General features: G+C 35.9%; 1 protein-coding gene across 6 annotated transcripts in view; it reads right to left on the bottom strand.

Moving 5' to 3' along the window:
* CUNH2orf76 (chromosome unknown C2orf76 homolog) overlaps positions 1–21,539 on the bottom strand; it is a 60,436-nt gene that overhangs the window by 13,334 nt on the left and 25,563 nt on the right. For 2 of the 6 annotated variants that reach the window (XM_025039328.1, XM_006921007.3), the window contains exons 2-4: positions 18,813–18,880; positions 17,582–17,726; positions 4,298–4,348 (exon numbers count right to left, since the gene is read on the bottom strand). In XM_025039328.1, coding sequence (XP_024895096.1) covers positions 4,298–4,348; positions 17,582–17,726; positions 18,813–18,833 — 217 coding nt within the window. In that variant the 5' untranslated portion in view covers positions 18,834–18,880. Of the gene's footprint in view, positions 1–4,297; positions 4,349–17,581; positions 17,727–18,812; positions 18,881–20,730; positions 20,820–21,539 lie in introns of those variants that run through there. The other 4 variants (XM_025039330.1, XM_015596637.2, XM_015596636.2 and 1 more) reach the window with 3 other exon arrangements.

Here is a 21,539-nt window from a genome sequence, read left to right as displayed (position 1 = left end):
ATATTACGATTACACACATCTAAAAATTTATTTTTATCAATCACGTTGTTTGATTCAATGAAGAATTCCAACAGGGAAATGAAATGAAATGATCTATTAAAAAAAAGACCTTGATTTAACTATGTTCTAATAATACAGAAGAACAGAGTATCTATCCAGTTAAGAACTAGCACTCTGAATTACTCATTATTTTAAATAGTCAATTTTCAATTATCTATTGCAATTCTTAATGCAAGTTCAGCCTACTCCTAGGACTATATGTATTGTTAAAAAATAAAAAGAAATCTAAGTGAAATATGCACATTAGAAATGTAAATATGCCACAACTGCTAAAAATAAGCTTAAAATATACACAAGAAAATAAAGAAATGTAGCTTTTGGATTATCTATTATTCTGAATTCCTGACTACACACTTTTTTTTCATTACAGATAGTTATCAGTTTATTATTAGAGACAAGTTAGAGAAGCCAGCAGTAATTTTGTTTGTTTGTTGTTCTTATTTTTAAATAAAGGGACCTTGCTTAAAGTTTGTTACAGTCGACCTGCAACACTGGAGTTTGACATTACCAAATATTTATCATGTTCTATATATTTTGCTAATGAGCCTTTAAATTAGAAATATCTTTGTTCTAACAAGTTCTGCAACCCCACAATAAGAAGGCCATATTTTTTAGTAAAAATTAAATGTTTTCAAGAGAAATTTTCACCAGATTTTTCTCTCCAACAGAAATTGGTAAGACTTGGGAAGGGAGTAAGAAAGGATAAATGACAAGCTAGCAAAAGGTGTTGTATTAATGTTCCTTTCTTTGTTAAATAATCTTTCATTTGTTTTTACTTCTGTAAAAACCTCCATTATAAACAGAAACAACACCTGTGGGTATTGTTTCCTTAATGCAAATTCCTTGAGGAAGGTAACCTCACAAAAACAAAAGTAATATCTTTTATTTGTGGAGTATTTAATGTATTTGCAGGTGCATAGTTTAATTTTACACAGCCTTATGAAACAAATAGGATTAGCAGCCCCTCACTGCACAACAACCAACATTTATTGCACACATGCACAATGCCCAGGCAATAAGGATTTAAAACTAAGACAACATCCCCGTGCTGCAGGAACACAGCCTAGTCAAGGTAAATCAATAATAGATATAGATGCCAATTAAATAGGAGGAATACATTATAAATGAATGAAGGACTGAGAAATCTCAGACTCTAAGTGGCCTGGCTGAGAGAACCAGCCCTTCATCCAAGGACACAGCAGACAGCCACTGACAAAACTGAAATTTGACTCTGTGCCCATTCCGTTCCCTAACAGCCAAAGTGTTCTATTCCCACAGTGCATGTAGCAGTACTGGAGGACAAAGACAGGTGAGAAAGTAACACTTGGGCCTTTTTTTAAAAACAAAGCAGCATATTGTTAAAGAGCCAAACTCAGGCCTGAGTCACTTGAAGTCTATCAAAACTCTAGTGATGGATGAATGGATAAAGAAGAGGTGGTGTATATATACAATGGAATATTACTCAGCCTTTGAAAAGAATGAAATCTTGCCATCTGCAACAACACAGATGAACCTAGAGGGTATTGAGCTGAGTGGAGTAAGTCAGACAGAGAAAGACAAATGCCATATGTGGAATCTAGAGACCAGGATAAACAAACAACAGAAACAAGCTCATAGATACAGAGAGCATTTTGATAGTTGCAAGATTGGGGTGGGAAATGGGTAAAGGGGGAGGGGATTAAGAGGTACAAATTGGTAGTTACAAAATAGTCATGGGGATGTAGAATATAGTGTGGGGACTATACTCAATAGTATTAATAACTATGTATGGTGTCAGATGGGTACTAGATTTATTGGGGTGATCACCTCAGAAGTTATATAAATGTCTAATCACTGCATTGTATACCTGAAACTAATATAATATTGTATATCAACTATAACTGAAAAAATATATAAACATTAAAAAAACAAAAAAATAAGATTACTAAATGAAAAGAAAAAAAAGAAGTACCACCACACACTGGGTCAGGAGAGTGGAGATGATGATGCCCTGGGATCTCTATAATACAGGGAGGAGGCAAGAGAATTAAAATGTTACTCGAGCTATATTCAGAGACTGCGATATGCTGATCAGCCCTGCAGCCAGGCCAGGACTATATTTTCAGAAGAGAGGAAGATTTCTGCTGGGATTACTAACAACCCATTCCCCACACTTGTGAAGGGGAAACAGGAACCAACAGAGTCATTCTCTGTGGCTAAAACTATGGGGAACCTATGGATTAAAGGCTGGAAACTATCAGCAGGCCTCTCACTCTACATATTCTTACCTTTTCACACTATATACACTTTCCTTCCTCACTGTATGTCCATATCAAAGGAAATGGGTTAACAATGTCTTTTAAACTATAACTCCCAAGAACTAAAGAATAATATATAAACTGAATTCCCTAGAACACTTAGGGTCCCTCTCATGAGTGTTCCTCTCAGTGCCTTTACTCTGTCTCTCTCTATTGTCCCTGTCCCTCTCACTCTTCTCCTCCGAGAGACCACACTCTGTAGAGTGTTATTCCTTTTCTAATAAACTTTCCTTTTGGCTCTAACTTTGGCGTTTGTGTTGAATTCTTTCTACACTCTCCACCAAAGGACCCTCTTCTCTTGGTGCAGTTTGGTCTCAGCCTCCACTTGGGGAAATGTGCCCTGTCCTGCATCATCTGGGTAACCTAGAAAAAGCCCTTAACTGCTGTGTCCATACCCTGCTTTTTTAAGCAGCATCAACAATAAATCCATACTACATACTTAAAGACAAAAAACCCTAGTGCCTCTCCAGTTTTTTCACAGATAAATGTATTCATTTTTTTTTCTGCCAGTTCCTCTGAATAGTGTAGAAATACTAGGACGAAAGGGTGTTAATAAGGTGAAATAACATAAAAAGTACATTATCTACCATGATGATTAGCTGTCAGATATTCTGATGCTTTCATTAGCTAAAATTATCTTTCAAAATAACTTACATGGAACACAGTTTGAATATACACACAGACAGTGCAAAAAGGGAAACCAAACTTCTTGGATTTGAAATGGCATCTGTAGATTGATTCAAGTTTGAGGTTATATTTCAAGGCATGAAAGCCAGAATTGAGAAGTTTCATATTTACTTAATTGTGCTTTTTATTCTTTTCTCTTATTCAATATTTAGTATGTAAATTCTTTAAGTCCACTAAATCAAAGTACTTTCCACTCAGTGCCTTCAATTTCTGCTTGACTACCCCTTATAACCTCACAATTAGTCTCTGCATATTAAAATGCATACACACGGTGAAGATCGTGATTTCAAAGAATTTTAGGTCATAAGTTGCTCTACCAAATGAGAACAGAATTAAAAGCAACTCCAAAAAATGATTTAAGGTAATAAAATATTTATACTTGAAAATGCCTGAACCAATTAACAGAAATATTTATTAGGTGCATCATCATTCTCAAGAGAAGTCTCAAATTCAAAGTTTGGTGAGTGTCACTATGCTGAAGGTTAATAACTGTACCATCTTTATCATGAATAGTGAAACCCAGCTTCTTATCTTATTACTACATTTTAAAATCAACAACTGTTAACATAAAAAATTACTACATAATATTCTCAAGTTATTGGCATTTAAAAATGCTAAATCTTTTCTTTTAACTCCTTCCATCATTTCTCCTTTTCTGATTACCTAGCAAAGAAATTCATTTTAGATACAGTTTGCCAAACATGCTATTCCTCACAAACAGGCCACTTTCACAAACTACTACAATCTACTTTAACAACACACTACTAGAATGTTTATATTTTTCTTTCTTTCTTTCTTTATTATTATTATTTATGCCTACAGCATCTGGTCTTCCTAGATGGTCTCCCATACAAGTACTACGTCTTTCTTTCTTTATTATTATTATTTATGCCTACATAAATAATATGGGAGACATTCCTAGATGGTCTCCCATACAAGTACTAACCAGGCACGACCCTGATTAGCTTCCGAGATCAGACATCGGGCTTGTTCAGGGTGGCATGGCCGTAGACCATGGACTGTGGCTCCACTGGAGCACGAACCCAGGACCTTCTGCATGTAAAGCAGACGTGCTAACTGCTATACTATGGAACCACATCCAAGAATGCCTATATTTCTAAATAAAATTCCATATTGGTTTTTATTTACAGACAGTAAATTCATTTTTAAAAACTAAATTTAAATTCATATCAACATAAAACTAATGTGAAGTTACATTAATATATTTTAAAAGAATAAGAAAAATTGGTTACCATATTTATAATTTCTGAATGGTGGTGGCAGGCTGGTCCTTAAAGGAACATCTATAAGAAAAAGATTATTTTTATTATAAAATATTCAAATAGACACTTATAGTATATGCATAGTCTTTTGGTTCTGTTCTCCTACACCTCCAGAGAAAGCTACTTTGAAAAACCTGATAGGACACCAAATGAAGCTAACATGCCAGCAAAATCCAAGGTCATCTAAAACAATGGAATCATTGATTAGATGATGAGTTGTTAATAGCTGAACTAAGAATTCAGTAACACTATTAAATGAATCAGCATTTTATTAAATACAATCTTATGTATGTACATTTGAAATATATAGGACACGTGTGAAACATTAATTTTTATATAGTTGATGTTCGTTTATCATAAAAATCTGAGAACCCCTTGAGAGTCTTTGTGGAAACCAGTGGAAACCTTAGGGCCAGTAGTGGAAACCAATGACCTAGAATAATCTTATTACTTTTACCGAAATTCAGATAACCAACAATATAACTAACTCAGCAAAGAAAACAAAAACAGAGTAAATATTCTTTATAAAACAGTGTTTCAAATAGTATTAGTTTTAATTAGTAACATCTGATGCTACAATCCCTACAGAGAGCAATTTGGTATTACATATCAAAATAACATATGCATATATCCTTTGATCTAGCCATTCTACTTGGAGAATTCTTCGTATATACTTTGCACACTTGTGTGTATGTCTGTGTGTATGTGAAATTATATACTTACAAATATACTAACTGTAGCATTGTTTAAAAGAGCAAATGCTTAGGAAAATCCAGATGTCCCTCAATGGGGGTTCTTGTTAAATTATAATATGCCTAAGCAATAAAACACTTTTCAACTGTAAAACAACCAAAAAAAGGGGGGAAGAAGCTTTCTACTAATATGATAAGATCTTCAAGATATGCCAAGAGTAAAGAAGGCATAAGGCAGAACATTATTTTTAGTAAGCCACCTTTCCAGTAAATATGAAGAAAAATAAGAATATATCTTTGTAGTAGCCCATGTTTACCATTTTTCATACTTTTTATTTTTGTACATCCCAATTTCCACCTGGTATCATTTTCCTTCTGTTGGAAGAAGGTGCTTTAGCATTTCTTATAGTTCAGGTCTCCTGGCAATGGCCTCTTTTTGCTTTTGCATGTCTGAAAAGTCATTATGCTTTTATTTCTGAAAGATGGGAATAGAATCCTAGGTTGACTTTTTTTCTCAGTACTTTAAAGATATTGCTCCACTATGCTCTGTCATGCATTGATTCTGATGAGAAATCTACTGTCATTTTCATCTTTGTTCCTCTTTATGTAATGATCCTTTTTCCTCTGCTGTTTTGAAGATTTTTTTCTATTACTAGTTGTAAGCAATTTGATTATGATATGTCTTAGTGTAGCTTTATTCATGTTTCTCTTGCTAGGATTTGCTGAACTGCTTGGATATGTGGGTTGATAGTTTTTACCACATTTGTCAAATTTTCAACCATTATTTCTTCAAACAGGTCTTCTGTCCTCCTGTCCCAGCTCCTTTATCATGGCCTCAAATTATATGTATACTTGGCTACCGGAAGTTTCCCCATACCTCCCTACTGCTCTATTTATTTTTATTCCAATCTTTTTTCTCTCTGTGCTTTATTTCAGATAGTTTTGTTGTTATGTTTTCAAATTTACTCATCTTTTCTTCTGCCCCATATGACCTACATGTTACTCCTATCCAGTGTATGTCCATCTCAGACATTGCATTTTTCATCTCTGGTTCAGAGTTTTGTTTTATTTTTTTTTTTACATCTTCCGTCTTTAACATGCTCAATCTTTCCTCTACCTTCTTAACCACTTGCAATATAGTTATAAAAACTGTTTTAATTGTCCTTGTTTACTAATTATGTCATCTGCAGCATTTTTGGATTGGCTCCGATTGATTTCTCTTCTAATTACAATTAATATTTTCTTGCTTCTTTGCATGACTAGTAAGGTCTGATTTGAAATGGGACATTGTGAATTTTATTTCGTTGAGTGCTGTATACTTTTGTATTCCTATAAAAACCCTAAGTTTTATTCTGGAACAGTTAAATTACTTGGAAACAGATCCTTTAGCTTTTGAGCTTTGTTAGATGAGAGCAGAGCAGAATTTAGTCGTGTTCATTTTGCCCTCCTATTACAGAAATTCCCTTCTAGATACTCTGCCCAATAACCTGTGAATTACAAAGTTTTCCACTCTGGATGGTGTGAACAAAAACTATTCCCACCCCTTTATGAGCTCTGAGCATTTTGCCTTCTACTACCTGTAGGAGGTTCCCTACCTGGCTTCTGATAGTTTCCTTACACACTTGTGTTATTCATATTCAAATGATGACTCATGCTCTCCAAATTGTTCCAGACGCTCTGCATATTCCAGCGCTCACTCTTTGTACAGCTCTCTCCATTCCAGTACTCTGCCACAATCATAGGGGTCATCTGTTTGTCTCCCCTGTCTTGGGGCCACTGTCCTGTGTTACTTGATGTCCAATATTTGAAAACCATTGTTTCATATATTTTGGATAGTTTTTTAGTAGTTTCAAGTAGAAGACTAAGTCTAGTTCCTGTTACTCCACCTTGGCTGAATGCAAAAGTCTTTAGCATATCTCATACATCTTGGAAATAATTTCCCACTCTGCACTGAGTTTTTCTTTCATTTTATGTTTCCCCCACCTTTGAATTTAACTTTGGAACCTAATGAACTTTTACAGAAGAATTCAAGATTGCACAATTCTGCAAAAAAAAATTTAATATTTCATTACTGCAAATTCACAGGAAGGTAACCACTAACTTTACTCACTCATTTAGGTCTCTGAAAAAGGCACCCATTGAAAAATTAATTATTAGAAAAATAAGGCACCTTAATAAATATACTGCTGACATTAAGATACTTCAAAGGAGACTAAAATGTTAAAACACATTTCAATATAAAAATCAAAAGTCTGAAAAGTTATTATAATATCAATGGGTGATAAAACAATTCTTTACCTACAGTACAAGCTCTAAAAATAGAAGTGGTACAGTTTGTAATTTATTATTAGATGCTAGGTCTACATTTGAATACTTTTAGGAAAGCACAAACACCTAAGGCAAAAATTTACTAGCTCAATGGTTAATCTGTATGGGCAAGAATAACAAAGATCTAACTTTAATCAGAACAATGTGCCAACATTGTAACCTGATAATATCAAATATTATATACACACACACACACACACACACACACACACACACACACACACATATATCAGTTTTTCTTATTACATATCAGTTCTATCAGATATTATAGTAAGATTCCAACATTAAGCTCCATCAGGATGCTTTATACTTTAATTACAAAATAATCTAAAAAGCATGCAGAATAAAACATTTATTTAACTCACCGACCAATTTAATAAATGTCAACATATTGTCGTAACTGCTACAGATCCTTTACTTTTTTATTAAATAAAACAATATGAATATAGTTGAAACCTTCTTTCTGTCCTTCCTTATTCCCACTACCCCTCCCTTTCTCCTGGAGGTAACCACTAACTATTCTAAAGGTGGCACACTCTCTTAGATGTTATACCCTCAATCCATAAGTCATAGCCACAAAAAATAGAGTATTACTTTGTGTTTGTGTTTTAAATTTATAGAGTTAAGGGGGTGGTTCCATAGAGTGGTTAGCATGTGCGCTTTACATGCAGAAGGTCCTGAGTTCGAGCCCCAGTGGAGCCACAGTCCATACCCCTGGTGTGCCTGGCCCCGGGTGCCCCAGGCCCCAGGTGCACCAGGTCCCGGGTGTGCACCGCAAGCACATGGGAGGAGATGCCCCGCCTTCAGAGATCCAGTTCTTAAGGGGAGACGACAACATCCATAGGTCAGGGGTGGAAGTAGGGGGGAGGATTAAAAAAAAATTGTAGAGTTAAGTATTTAAACTAAAGAATCTATAGTATATTTTGTAGTAAAAACAAGAGAGCATCACGTCAACACTGTTGAAGGAACAGTCCCTTTGTGATAAGGTGATAATGTTGTGTGACTTTGCAACTGCAAAATATTCTTTTCTAAAAAAGATGGGCATCAGGGGAGTGCTTTTTTACAAAAGAATTCCAGACAATAAATGTAGAAGGAATGATAGAGTAAGAGAAATCTCAATTTTGCAATACCAATGATTCAGGTATGGTTCATCAATAGATGCTAAAACCACTGGAAACAAGATATGGAAATAGTCTCCATGTTTATCACTCTATACACTACTTATAAATTAGAAAGGCATTTTTACAACAGAGAAATCTGGTGGATAGCTCCTTAACCAAATGATTTCATTTCGTATAATCAATAATGGGAGAAAATGGCATCAAGTACTTTCTGATGTGATGCAATGAGGAGAAACCATCTACATCAGGGGTCTGCAAATTATTTCTATAAAGGCCAGCTAATAAATAATTTAGATTTTGTGAGCGATAGAGTCTCTGCCACAACTACGTAACACTGGCAGTGAAGCGTAAAAGCAGTACACAGAACGTTAAACATATGGGTGTTCCGGTAAACGTTATTTGTAATGACTGAGAGCAGGTCACATCAGCACGCAGGTTGTAGTTTGTAGACCTATAACCTACATGATAATCCTGCCAAAAATGTTTAACCTGACTTTAATCATGAGAGAACAATCAGACAAATCCAGATTGTGGGAAATTCTATAAAACTCCAACCTAGGTATTTCTTAAAAAGTCAATATAATGAAATATAAAAGAAAATGGAGAACTACTCCAGAATAAAAAGGACTAATACGACATGACTTGTAATGGAAAGAAACAGAGGAACCTTAAATGCATGTACCTAAATGAAAGAAGCCAGTCTGAGAAGGCTACACATTGTATGATTCCAATTACATGCTATTCTGGAAAAGGAAAACTAGAGAGATGTTAAAAAGATCAGTGGTTGCCAGGAGCTTGCTGGGGGAAGAATGAATAGGTGAAGCACAATGGATTCTTAGGGCAGTGAAATTATTCTATATGACACTGTAATCATGGCTATATGACAGTCATTTGTCAAAACACACAGAACTTTACAGCATAAAGACCTTAATGTATATAAAGTAAAAAACAAAAAACATTTAGTAGGTAAGGGGATCCCAGGAAAGAATGCACATAGTGATAAAAGAATCTAGCTGTACTATAAATGTATGAAATAACCTTACTGGAGGGAGTGGAAGAAAAGGTGTTGACCTAAATAACTTTGGCAAGGAATAGATTTTGTAAAATTAAGACAAATGGAACTGCACAAAAGCACCGTACTCTAGGTAATATCAAGTTTATGTCCATGAGGAACAGAAAACTCTAATACAGCTATACATGTATATGGAACTGAACAATTAAATAAATAGATGGATGATGATGGTGGCCAGGTTTCTCAGTTTGAATGGGAATACGCAGATAGGCAAAGGGAGGAAACCAGAATGATCTAAGTGGTGATGGACTAGAGTTGGAAACATCAGTAAGAACTTATGTTTAACATATAGATACAGGTAGTAACATGAAAATATTTATAGGAATGTCTAGATAGACAGTCTGATATATTTCTTTGCTCTGTCAGCAGAGAGAACCTAAAGGAAATGACATTCCAGTAGTAATGAACACACCTGGCACCCAGATCTTGGTTTCTAATACCATTCTCCAATAAAAGGAACCAAGGCTCCATGGAGAAATGGCTGATTCTAGGACTGGAAAGGAAATATAGAAAATGAGCCTGGAGTATCTTGTAGTACAAAAAGTACTCAAAAGACAGACAGACAGATAGACACATACAAATCAAAGGGGCACAGAAGCCACTTTAAAGAGTTTCCAATAGCCAAAGCTAGAACAATTTGAGCAACAAAATAAATAAAATCTCCCATGCAGAATTCTAAATAAATTATGTAAATATTCCACTCATAGCTTCCTGCTCCTTAACTGTGAACAGTGACTTCCTTCCAAATAGTAAATTACAGGTTTCAGTTCAAATTAGAAGCATAGGAAGACGCTGAACTCACCTCGTCCTCTGGATACAACAAATTCACAGCTATATATATAATAATTTTCCTCTTAAAAGTACCTGAAAGCCAGGCAAACAATATTTCCAGAACAAAAGATAAAAGAGGCATATCAAGACAGGTAGGAGAGACAGAGACACAGTCTCACCAGGGACCCCACCCCAGGCATGGTGTCCCACAACCAGGAGCAATGCAAAAAAAAAGATGGAATTCTCCCTTGAGGAATGAAAAGGTATGCCTCACATCAGAACCCCAACCGCACTCTGCACAACAGCCATACCAAAACCAGGCCAGGTGAGCACCTGAGCCCTGCTCACTTCTTGCAGAAGCCATGCTGTAACCAAGCCAGGTTGAGCACCCTGTGCCCTCCCTTAACTACAGAGTAGTCACAATGCAACTGAAACAGGAAAGTGTCCCAAACTCCTCCCACCCCACAAAGCAGCCCTGCCACAATTGGCTATGTGAGCACACTATACCCAGCCTATCTACACCAGAGCCATAGCCCCAACATAGAGAATGAATGCACACAGCCCACATTACAGACACCCCTTAAAGACCTGATTCTGGTGTCTAGAAAAGATGATGATTCTGGGCCCCATGGATCGTCTCCTACAAGACTATTCCCTCAGGACTAGAAGAAGTAGCTGATTCACCTAATATATATAGACAAACAGAGAGAGTCGAGCAAAATGAAGAGACAAAGAAATATGTTCCATACCAAAGAACAAAACAAATTCCCAGAAAAAAGACCTTTAAGAAAGTAAGATAAGCAACCTACCTGCTAATAAGTTCAAAATAATGGTCTTAAAGATGCTCACCAAACTTGGGAGAAGAATGAATGAACACAGTGAGAACTTCAACAAAGAGATAAAAAAATATTTTAAAAATACCAAACAGAAGTTATAATTGCACTAAAAAAACACACTAGAGTGGCTCAACAGAAGACTGGATGAAGTAGAAGTACAAATCAGTGAGGTGGAAAACAAAATAATGGCACATCCAGATAAAATAGCAAAAAAACAAAAAAATAATTTTAGAAAGTGAGGATATCTTAAGGGACCTCTGGGACAATATCAAATGGACAAAAAAAGGGCATTATATAATGAAAAAAGGCCATGCAACAAGAGGATATAACATTTGTAAATATCTATATATCCAACATAGGAGCACATAAATATATAAAGCAAATATTAATAAACCTAAAGGGAAAAACTGAAAGGAGTACAATTATAGTAGGGGATTTTTAACACCCCATTTGGAGCAATGGATAAGTCATCCGAACAGAAAATCAATAAGAAAACATCTGCCTTAAACTTTAGGACAAATGGACTTGATATATATACAGAGCATTCCATCCAAAAGCATCAGAACACACATTCCTCTCAAAAGCACATGACACATTCTCTAGCATAGAAAAATGTCAGACCATAAAACAAGTCTCAATAAATTCAAGAAGACTAAAATCAAATCAAGCATCTTTTCCAACCACTATGGTATGAAACTAGAAATCAGTTACAAGAAGAATACTTTAAAAACCAGAAAAAAAAGATTAAACAATATGCTACTGAACAACCAATGGATCATCAAAGAAATCAAGATGGAAATAAAAAATACCTAAGGATAAATGAAAAAAGAAATATGACATATCAAAATCTATGAAATACAATATAAGAGAGAAATTCACAGCAGTATGGGCCTACCTCAAGAAACTAAAATAATTTCACACAAACTACTTTTACATTTGAAGGAACTAAAAAAGAACAAAGCTCAAAGGTAGTACAAAGAAAGAACTAATAAAGATCAGAGTAGAAATAGAGACTAAAAGACTACAGAAAAGATCAATGAAACTAAGAGCTAGTTCTGCAAAACAAACAAAATTGACAAATTTTTGCCTAGACTAACTAAGAAAAAAAGGGAGAGGACTCAAATAAAATCAGAAATGAAAAAGAAGTTACAACTGATAGCACAGAAATGCAAAGGATCATAAGAGAATACTATGAATAATTATATGCCAACAAATTGGACAACCTAGAAGAAATGGATAAATTCCTAAAAATATACAATCTTCTAGGACTGAATCATGAAGAAATAGAAAATCTGAACAGACAGGTTACTAGTCAGGAGATTGAATCAGTAATCAAAACCTCCCAACAAACGAAAGTCCAGGACCAGACAGCTTCGCTGGTGAATTCTTCCATTCAAAGGAGAATTAACACCTATCTATCTCCAACTCTTCCAAAAAAATTGAAGAGGAAGGTGTTAGTATACAGATCCAGGGAAAGGCCTTGAAACAAAATCCACCTCTGAAAGCAGAGGGCAAAGAAAGACTGAAGAAATAAGCTGGCCACTCTGGTCAGGTAATTAATAGGGAAATTTACATATGAGATATGTCTTGGGCACCTGCAACATGAAATAGATCCCCATACCACTTGCTAGGTGCAAAAGAATTAATTACGGTAAAGGAGGGGTGGGGGAAATAGTTATGGGTACAATACGTGAATACTATCAGGTATGAGAAATTATATGTTTAACCAGGTCAGGACAACAACCTGTCCCAGGAACCAGCACATAGTAGGAGGCAAGGGAGGGGTGCTAATTTATGTCAGGATGAATAATTATGATCAGTCTCTAAGGGAGGGTTATAGAAAGCAACCTCAATTCTGGCCTGGGTCCAGCTCACAGGACAGACAGCATTTGTGTCATGGAATAGTCTCTCCTCCACAGAAAAAACGCTCTCAAACACATTTAACCAGGCCAGCATCAGCCTGATAGCAAAATCAAACGAGGACATCATCATAAATAAATTAAATAGACAAACAAATATTACAGGCCAATATTCTTGATGGACACGGATGCAAAAGTCCTCAACAAAACATTACCAAAATGAATTCACCATTATATTAAAAGGATCATACAATCACAATCAAATGGGATTTATTCTGAGAATGCAAGGATGGTTCAATATCTACAAATCAATGTAGTACGCATTAATAAAATGAAGGATAAAAATCATATGGTCATCTCAATAGAAGCAGAAAAAGCATTTGATAAAATTTAACATTGCTTTATGACAAAAACTTTTAACACAGTGAGCACAAAGGAAACATATCTCAACATAATAATGACCATATATGACAAACCCCCAGCTAACATCATACTCAACAGTGAAAAGCTAAAAATTTTTTTCTAAGATCAGGAACAAGACAAGGATACCCACTCTGACCACGTTTTTCAACATAGTATTGGAAGTCCTGGCCACAATAATTAGGCAATTAAAAGAAATAAAAAGCATGTGAATCAGTAAGAAAGAAGTAAAACTCATTGTTTACAGATAACATGATACTATATATAGAAAACTCTAAAGAGTCATCAAAAAACTGTTAGAACTAATAAACAAATTCAGCAAAGTTTCAGAATACATAAATCTGTGGCATTTCTATAAACTCAGAACGAACTGGAAAAAGAAGTTAAGAAAATAATCCCATTTACAATTATATCAAAAAGAATAAAATACCTAGGAATATGTTTAACAAAGGAGGTAAAAGCTCTGTCTACTTAAAACTATAAGGTACTTATGAAAAAAATTACAGACACAAGTAAATGGAAAGATATTCTGTGCTCATGGATTGGAAGAATATTGTTAAAATAGCCATACTACCCAAAGCAATCTATAGATCCAATGTAATCCCTATCAAAATTCCAATGGCATATTTCATAGAACTAGAACATATAATTCTAGAATTTGCATAGAAACACAAAAGATCCCACATAGCCAAAGCAGTCCTGAAAAGAACAACAAAGTTGGAGGTATCACACTCCCTGATTTCAAACTACACTACAAAGTTATAATAATCAAAACAATAGGGTATTAAAACAAAGAAAGAAACACAGACCAATGTAACAGTACTGAGAGTCCAGAAATAAACCCATACATGTATGAGCAATTACCATACATCAAAGGAGCCAAGAACATACAATGGAAAAAAAAAACCCATTCTCTTCAATAAATGGTATTGGGGAAACTGGACAGCCTCTTCTAAAGGATGAAACTAGACCAATGTCCTACATCATACACAAAAATTAACTCAAAATGGATTAAAGACATGAATGTAAGACCTGAAATCATAAAATCCCTCCAAGAAAACATAGGTAGTAAACTCCCTGACATTGGTCTTAGCAATGTGCTTGTGGATCTAATTCTAAAAGCAAAAGAAACAAAAGCAAAACTGAACAAATAGGACTACATTAAACTAAAAATCTTCTGCATTGCAATGGAAACCAACATCAAAACAAAAAGACATTTGCAAATCATTAAAGAGTTAATATTCAAAATATATAAAGAACTAATATAACTCAATGACAACAAAAGAAAACAAACAACCCAATTAAAAAGTAAACAGAGGATCTAAATAGACATTTTCCAAAGAAGACATATATATGGCCAACAGGCACATTAAAAGATGTTCAACATCACTAATTATTAGGGGAATGCAAATCAAAACCACAATGAGATATGACTTCATACCTGTTAGAATGGCTATTTTAAAAAGATAAGAAATAACAAGGGTTGGAGAGGATACGGAGAAAAGGGAACCCTTATACTTTTTGGTAGGATGGTAAATTGGTACAGCTACGATGGAAAACAGTATGGAGATTCTTCAAAAAAATTAAAAACATAAAACTACCATATGACACAGCTATTCTACTTCTAGGTATTTATCCAAAGAATACAATAACACTAATTCAAAAAGATATACGTACCTCTATGCTCATTGCGGCATTATTTACAATAGCCAAGAAATGGAAGCAATGTAAGTATCCATTAATGGATGAATGGATAAAGAAGGTATATATAGTATGCATATACAATAGAATATTACCTAGCCATAAAAAGGAATGAAATATTTCCATTTATGACAACATGGACTTTGAGGGCATAATGCTAAGTGAAATAAGTCAGAAAGACAAAGACGAATACTATATGATTTCACTTATATGTAGAATCTAAAAAAAAAAAAGAGTACAATATGAAAAGAGAGACCAATAAAAGAACTTTATAGTGGAGAAATTTAACACTATTTTGGCTAAATGATCAAGGTCAATACCAACAATCATAAACCATGTAGAAAGTATGTACCCTTGATATGATGTACTCTTCAAAACTGTCAAAGTCATCAAACAGAGAAAATCTGAGAAATTATCACAACCCAAAGGAGTCTAGGGAGACATAACAAAACGTAATAGGGTATCCTAGAAGTAATCTTGAAACAGAAAAAAAAAAGACAATTAGGTAAAAACTAAGGAAAGCGAATAAATTACGGACTTTTGTTAATAATGCATCAATATTGTTTCAATTGCAACAAATGCAGCATACTAATATAAGTTAACAAAAATAAGGAATTACTCAAAGAATGATGGGTCATGTTAAAAGGACATGGAGCCAGATTTAAGAGGCCACCTCAGGTCAAAACAAGGATAATTATAGCATCAAAATTAGTAATGGTAGTAAAGAATTATAATCCTTTCAATAAAGTAAGAATCCATGAGTTCACAGTGATATAAACAAATGATTAAATAAATGGGGTGCGGTGGGGTGGGGTAGAAAGCTCTTCCTTATTGTAGAAAAACTAAAATATGTAAAAGGAATGACGGTATAAGAAAAATCACCATTGGCCAATCATCATCATAATTGATTCTAGCAAGAATCATCAAATAATGCTAAACTAGTAGATGAAATTTTGGTTAAGTAACAGGATATTCACATACATAATCTCAGAATATACTCCTATGAGTTACTTTTCAATTACGATTAAAATTTCCAGAGGAGAATCCTGGCATACGCCACCTTAACCAATCATCTAAAGTTTCCCTTGTCAGTAACAGGGCTAGTGCACAGCAGAGCCTCCTGGTGTGACACACTGAGACGTCGGCATCACTTCTGTGATTCTCTGCCAAAAGGCAAAACTTAAATCTAAATGTGAAAGCACTTCAGAAAGACTCAACTGAGGGGCATTCTACAGAATAACTGGCTGTACTATTAAGAATTGCCAATGTGATGAAATACAGTAAAGGACTGCAGATTAAAGAAGTTAATTTCAGATGAAAGGTATTGAATGTAACATGACCTTGGATTTTCTTTTGTTATAAAAAGATCTTATTGGGACAATTAAAATCTCAATAAAATTAGATAATAACATAGTTTCAATGTCAAGTTCCTGATTTTAATGATTGTGCTGTGGTTATGTAACGGAATTCCTTGTTTTTAGGAAATATACACTGATATATTTAGAAGTAAAGAGGAACCATGTCAGCAACATATTCTAAGTGGTTCAGAAAGAATAAATGGGAAGGGGTAGTAAGAGACAAAAGGGGGAAGAGAAAAAGGGAGGGGGGACAAATGTGACAAAATGTTGACATTTGGGAACTTGTGTGAAGAGCATCCAGGAATTCTTTGTCCTCTTTTGCAATATTTCTGTGTCTGAAATTACGTCAAAATAAAAAAATTAAATTGGACATAACGTGATACGATTGTCAAAACTCATGGAACAGTACACTGAGATCTATACATTATACCATGTATAAAGAAATGCCATTTCAGTTAAAATAATATAAGCTTATTCTAGATGTTTTATCAAATTTTGGTGGTTGTAACACTTCAACAATTAAAAATGAAAACAAAAAAACAATTAAAAACAGAGGCTAGAAACCTATCAGGACAAACTGAAGATTAACTTATCACCTACTATTTTTAAGCTTACAACGATAAACCAGCATCAGTTAGTCTGGTTGTCATTTCTGTGACCACAGTGATCAATAGCTCTCACAATTTCCCGGCTGTATAGACAGAGGCCACCTTCCTGTCACACTCCCCATGAGGTCTCCTTTGTGCTCAGCCAGGTAACACAATTATCTACATTACACTCTGTTATTAATCATCTTCCAAATGCATAAGCCTGTTACAAGCAAACCTAGACCTTAAATTTTTTTAATTTAAAAAGACAGACAGAGAGGAGCCAAACATGGTGGTAATAACCCTTCATGAGGGCACACTTTGCTTAATGAGCTCTAGGGAGATACCCTGCTAGTGCCAAGACCCAGAACAGGAGCCAGCCAAGCACCTGGCTTATAACCAGGATTAGCATCTTTCATAATATCTTCTTTTAAAAGATTACTATCAGTGTAACAGTCAACTATTCTTTCAAAATACTCATAAAACAAAAAGACTAAGACATCTCATACCTTGCTTTAGAAATACTATAAATTCCTTTACAGTTTGGTCCAAATTAACTCTGTGATACACCACAGGTTTGAAGTTGCGATGCTCAAATGAACGAATGAGGCGAACTGTGATGGTCACTTCTTCGGAAGCCATGTAAAGATATTCCTGTAGCAAGGGACACAAGAACGGTCTAAATAACAACTCACAATTATCTTCAAGCCTGCATTTCCACCATCAACTCTGGTGCCCAGCCCATCTCTTTCACACTGTCTGACAGAATTCCCAAACCAAGGACAGATTCCAGAGCCCCCATAAGGGACCCAAGGTTACTCGCACTTATCCACTGAGACCTGGACAGTTGTCACAGTCAGTGACGTTCTGACTGGCAGAAAACTGACAGGGCACAGAAGATGAATACAGGTGACAAGGGAGGGGTTGCCGAACACAGATACATGGCATATACATGACTGCTTTGGATTTGCTGTGCCGGTGGTCTCCTCACTTGGCCCTGAGATGAAATATGTTTATATCAGAGTCAGCTATCAACAGGTTGCATGTTAATATCACAAATGCTGCCAGATTTCAGTGTTGATTTAATTATATGCAATAGCATTAACCATCTTTCACACTGTTTAACGTGAATATGTTTATTTTATCCTCAGTGTACTAGTGTTATGTGCCAGGTATTAATGTTATCTCATTTAATTCTATCACTAAACCATGAGTTATTATATTCATTTTAAGGATGAAGAAACAGACTCAAAAAGATTGCACAAATTGCCCAAGGTCATAAAGCTGATAAATAACAAAGCCAGGATTCAAATAACAATTTAATTCCAAAGTCCATGCTCTCTCTAATATACTATCAATAAATCGCCCCAAATTATTTTCTCCAAAAAATCTTTAAAGTTGCCAATGCTATAAAGATAAAACTATGGTATGTTTCTATCTAGTAGAACTACTTCATGCTTTCAACTTACATACAACTTGCAACCATAATATACAATAAGCACTAAGAAAAAAATACCTATAATACTAATAAACATAAAAAAAGATATCCAACCTTCCTAGTAATCAGAGGAATTCAAAATAAAGAGATATATCACTTACAAACTAACAAAAAGTCTGACAATACCTAGTGTTGGCAAGAGTGTAGAACGATGCAAATTTAATCAGCGAAGGTGGGCACTGAAATGTGTACTACTTCTGGAGACGATTGGCAATATTCAGTAAAGCTGAAGATACACATACCTTTTGATCTAGCAATTTCATTCATAGATAGGTACCCACGGAATCTCTCACCTTGTACACGAGGAAAACTGTAAAAGAACATTCATAATATTATTATTTGTTAATTGCAAAAAATTGGAAATAATTAAATGTCCATCAACAGGAAAATAAATTATAGATGTACAAGCAATAAAAATGAATGGACTAGAACTACACACATCAACAGAGATGAATCTCAAAAATATTATGGTGAATGAAAAAAAGCCAGTTGAAGAATCAGAGTATACTACCATTTAGACAAAGTTCGAAAATGTAGCTTTTATTATATTTAAAAGGAGATAATAAGCAAAGGAAGGACTACGCAATTAGGAAGAACACAGGCACTTCAATTATATTGGTAGCATTTTATGTCATAAGCAGGATGTTAGGTATATGAACAGTATATTGTACTTTATGCCTTTTAGTGTGTCTGGAATATTTCATAATAGATACCTACAAGCCACACTAATTTGGCCTAGAAAGTCTCTCTATATCATAGAATGCTTATACCAATATTTTACTAGGTTTGAAAGAATATACAGTACATTTTGTATGGAAATCAAAGGTTCAATCTGTTTTAATACATAAAATAATTTGTAATTATAATTAGCACACTATTTATAATTAAATTAGTGGTTCCTAAAGAACTGAAAATAATATTTTCCCTCTACAATAAGTTAATGATTCACCTTATAATTTTGTTTAGTGGTTAATGAGCCTAAGTTAACAAATCTACTGATAATCCCAGTATTAGCTACTATGTTATTTGTTAAATCTGGTTTACAATGTTCCCCCAAAATTCTGACTCGAGATTCTACCACACAGTAGCAGCTCAGCAAACATCTACGAAATTACAATTTAAAATCGATTGAGCAACTTAAGAAATATCTCTTGAGAAAGGGATATTATAAAAGACTTCTGTATTTCAGAAGCAGTGTTAACAGGCATGTTAATATTATGAACACTTCTTCTTCCTCTCACCTAGCCACCAAAACAACAAAGAAGCCCTCCAAAACACACTCACACGCCCACACAGTCTGGGAAGGCCTAGAATATAGTCCTAGTCCCCAGAGAGGTCACAGTTGGACAGATCTAATTTAAATACCAACTCTCTCAACCACAACACTAGTTATTGTTAGTTATTGGATCTAACTAGTTACCAGTTAGTTATTGGATCTCACATAATAGGATCTCAACAAACAGTAGTGTTTTTATTAATAGTCTACTTGGGATAAAATAGATTTGGGCATAAAGACAGCTCATACAGGCAGCAGATAAACATACTAGATTCTCTGGTGCAAATCTTATCCATGTTCCAACCAAAGAGGCTGGGCAGGCTGGCACATACATGACTTATGAGACTACTTTATAATTGTAGTTTGGTTTTTTTTTTCACTTAATAAAAAGCTGCCTTAATGCTGTATTTAAATAGTTGAGGTTTTCAATTTAAAACTCCAAATTCGGTTCTGCTCAAGATGGTGGAGTTGGTAAACGCTGTGCTTGCCCCCTCTCACAACCACATTAAAATTACAACTAAACTACAGAACAGCCATCAGGGAGTCACCCAAAGTCCAGTTGAATGAACAGAAGTCCTACAACTGGAGGCACACAGAGGGGGCCACCTCAAGACTGACAGGAGGGACAAAGACAAGAAATGGGTTGGTCCCACTCCCACATGTTGCGGTTGAAAACTGCAAGAACTATCTTGGTTGCAGAGGTCTCCCCTGAGGAGCAAGGGGTTCCGGCTCCACACCAGGCTCCCCAGCCCAGGGTTCCAGGGCCAGGAAGAGATGTCCCCACAACTTCTGGCTGTAAAAACCAGCAGAGATTGTGGCTGAGTGAGACAGAGGGCTGAGGGAGTCAGAGACATTCCACTTGAGGGGCCCATGCACGGACTTACTCAGTGACGGACTCTGAGCTCCAGCATGGGGCAGTTGCTCAAAAGGTGCCAAGGACATATGGGGAGGAAGTGAGTTGTCTGGCTTCAGGGCGAGGGCTGGAGAGGCAGCTTTCTCCCAGACAGAAGTGCAGCAGAGGGCATTATTTCTTTGTTGAGACCTCCCTGCCCAGCATGCAGACCCAGGCAGCTACCATACCTGAGTCTCTGGCAACATAGCTGACACTAGTTGCCCTGCCCAGGTGAGTCCCTGAGACCCTGCCCCTCCCAACTTCCGGGCCCACTCAAGCCACCTCCAGTGGATTTTCCATACAAACAGCTTGTCTTGGCTCATGCTGCAGACTTTCCTAAAATCTCTCAAAGGTTCACAAAATCTAAATAAGCAGCATCTAGCCTCGGTGTGCCCCATACCTCTTGCTGAGCAGCCCCAAGCCTGGCACTAGTAGCAGCCAGCCTCGGTTTGCAGCTTGGCCCCTCGAGGCACATCCAAGTCCAGCATGGATGGCAGCCATCTATGGACTTCTTGGAGGCTTATACCAGGTGGCCCTGGGCAGGACACAGGCTACAGCTGAACCTGGTCTGCAGCACGGCTCCTCCCAGGAGGTCCTGGCTTACACTCTCAGTGGTCGGCTTCAGTCTGAGTCAGAGCACTACCCAGGGTCACATCTGAGAACAATGCACCCAAAGGCAGACAGGGCAGGCATTAGAGACCTGCTAAAGTGAATCCTGCTCTGCATGGTCACCCCTGCACAACAACTCCTCCATTGGTCATGACCAGTCCTCATAACCAATAAGCCCGAAGGGGGCAATCC

The sequence above is a fragment of the Pteropus alecto genome, unplaced genomic scaffold (assembly GCF_000325575.1).
Source record: "Pteropus alecto unplaced genomic scaffold, ASM32557v1 scaffold3, whole genome shotgun sequence".
NCBI lineage: Eukaryota > Metazoa > Chordata > Mammalia > Chiroptera > Pteropodidae > Pteropus > Pteropus alecto.
This window is presented reverse-complemented; position numbering and strand designations above follow the sequence as displayed.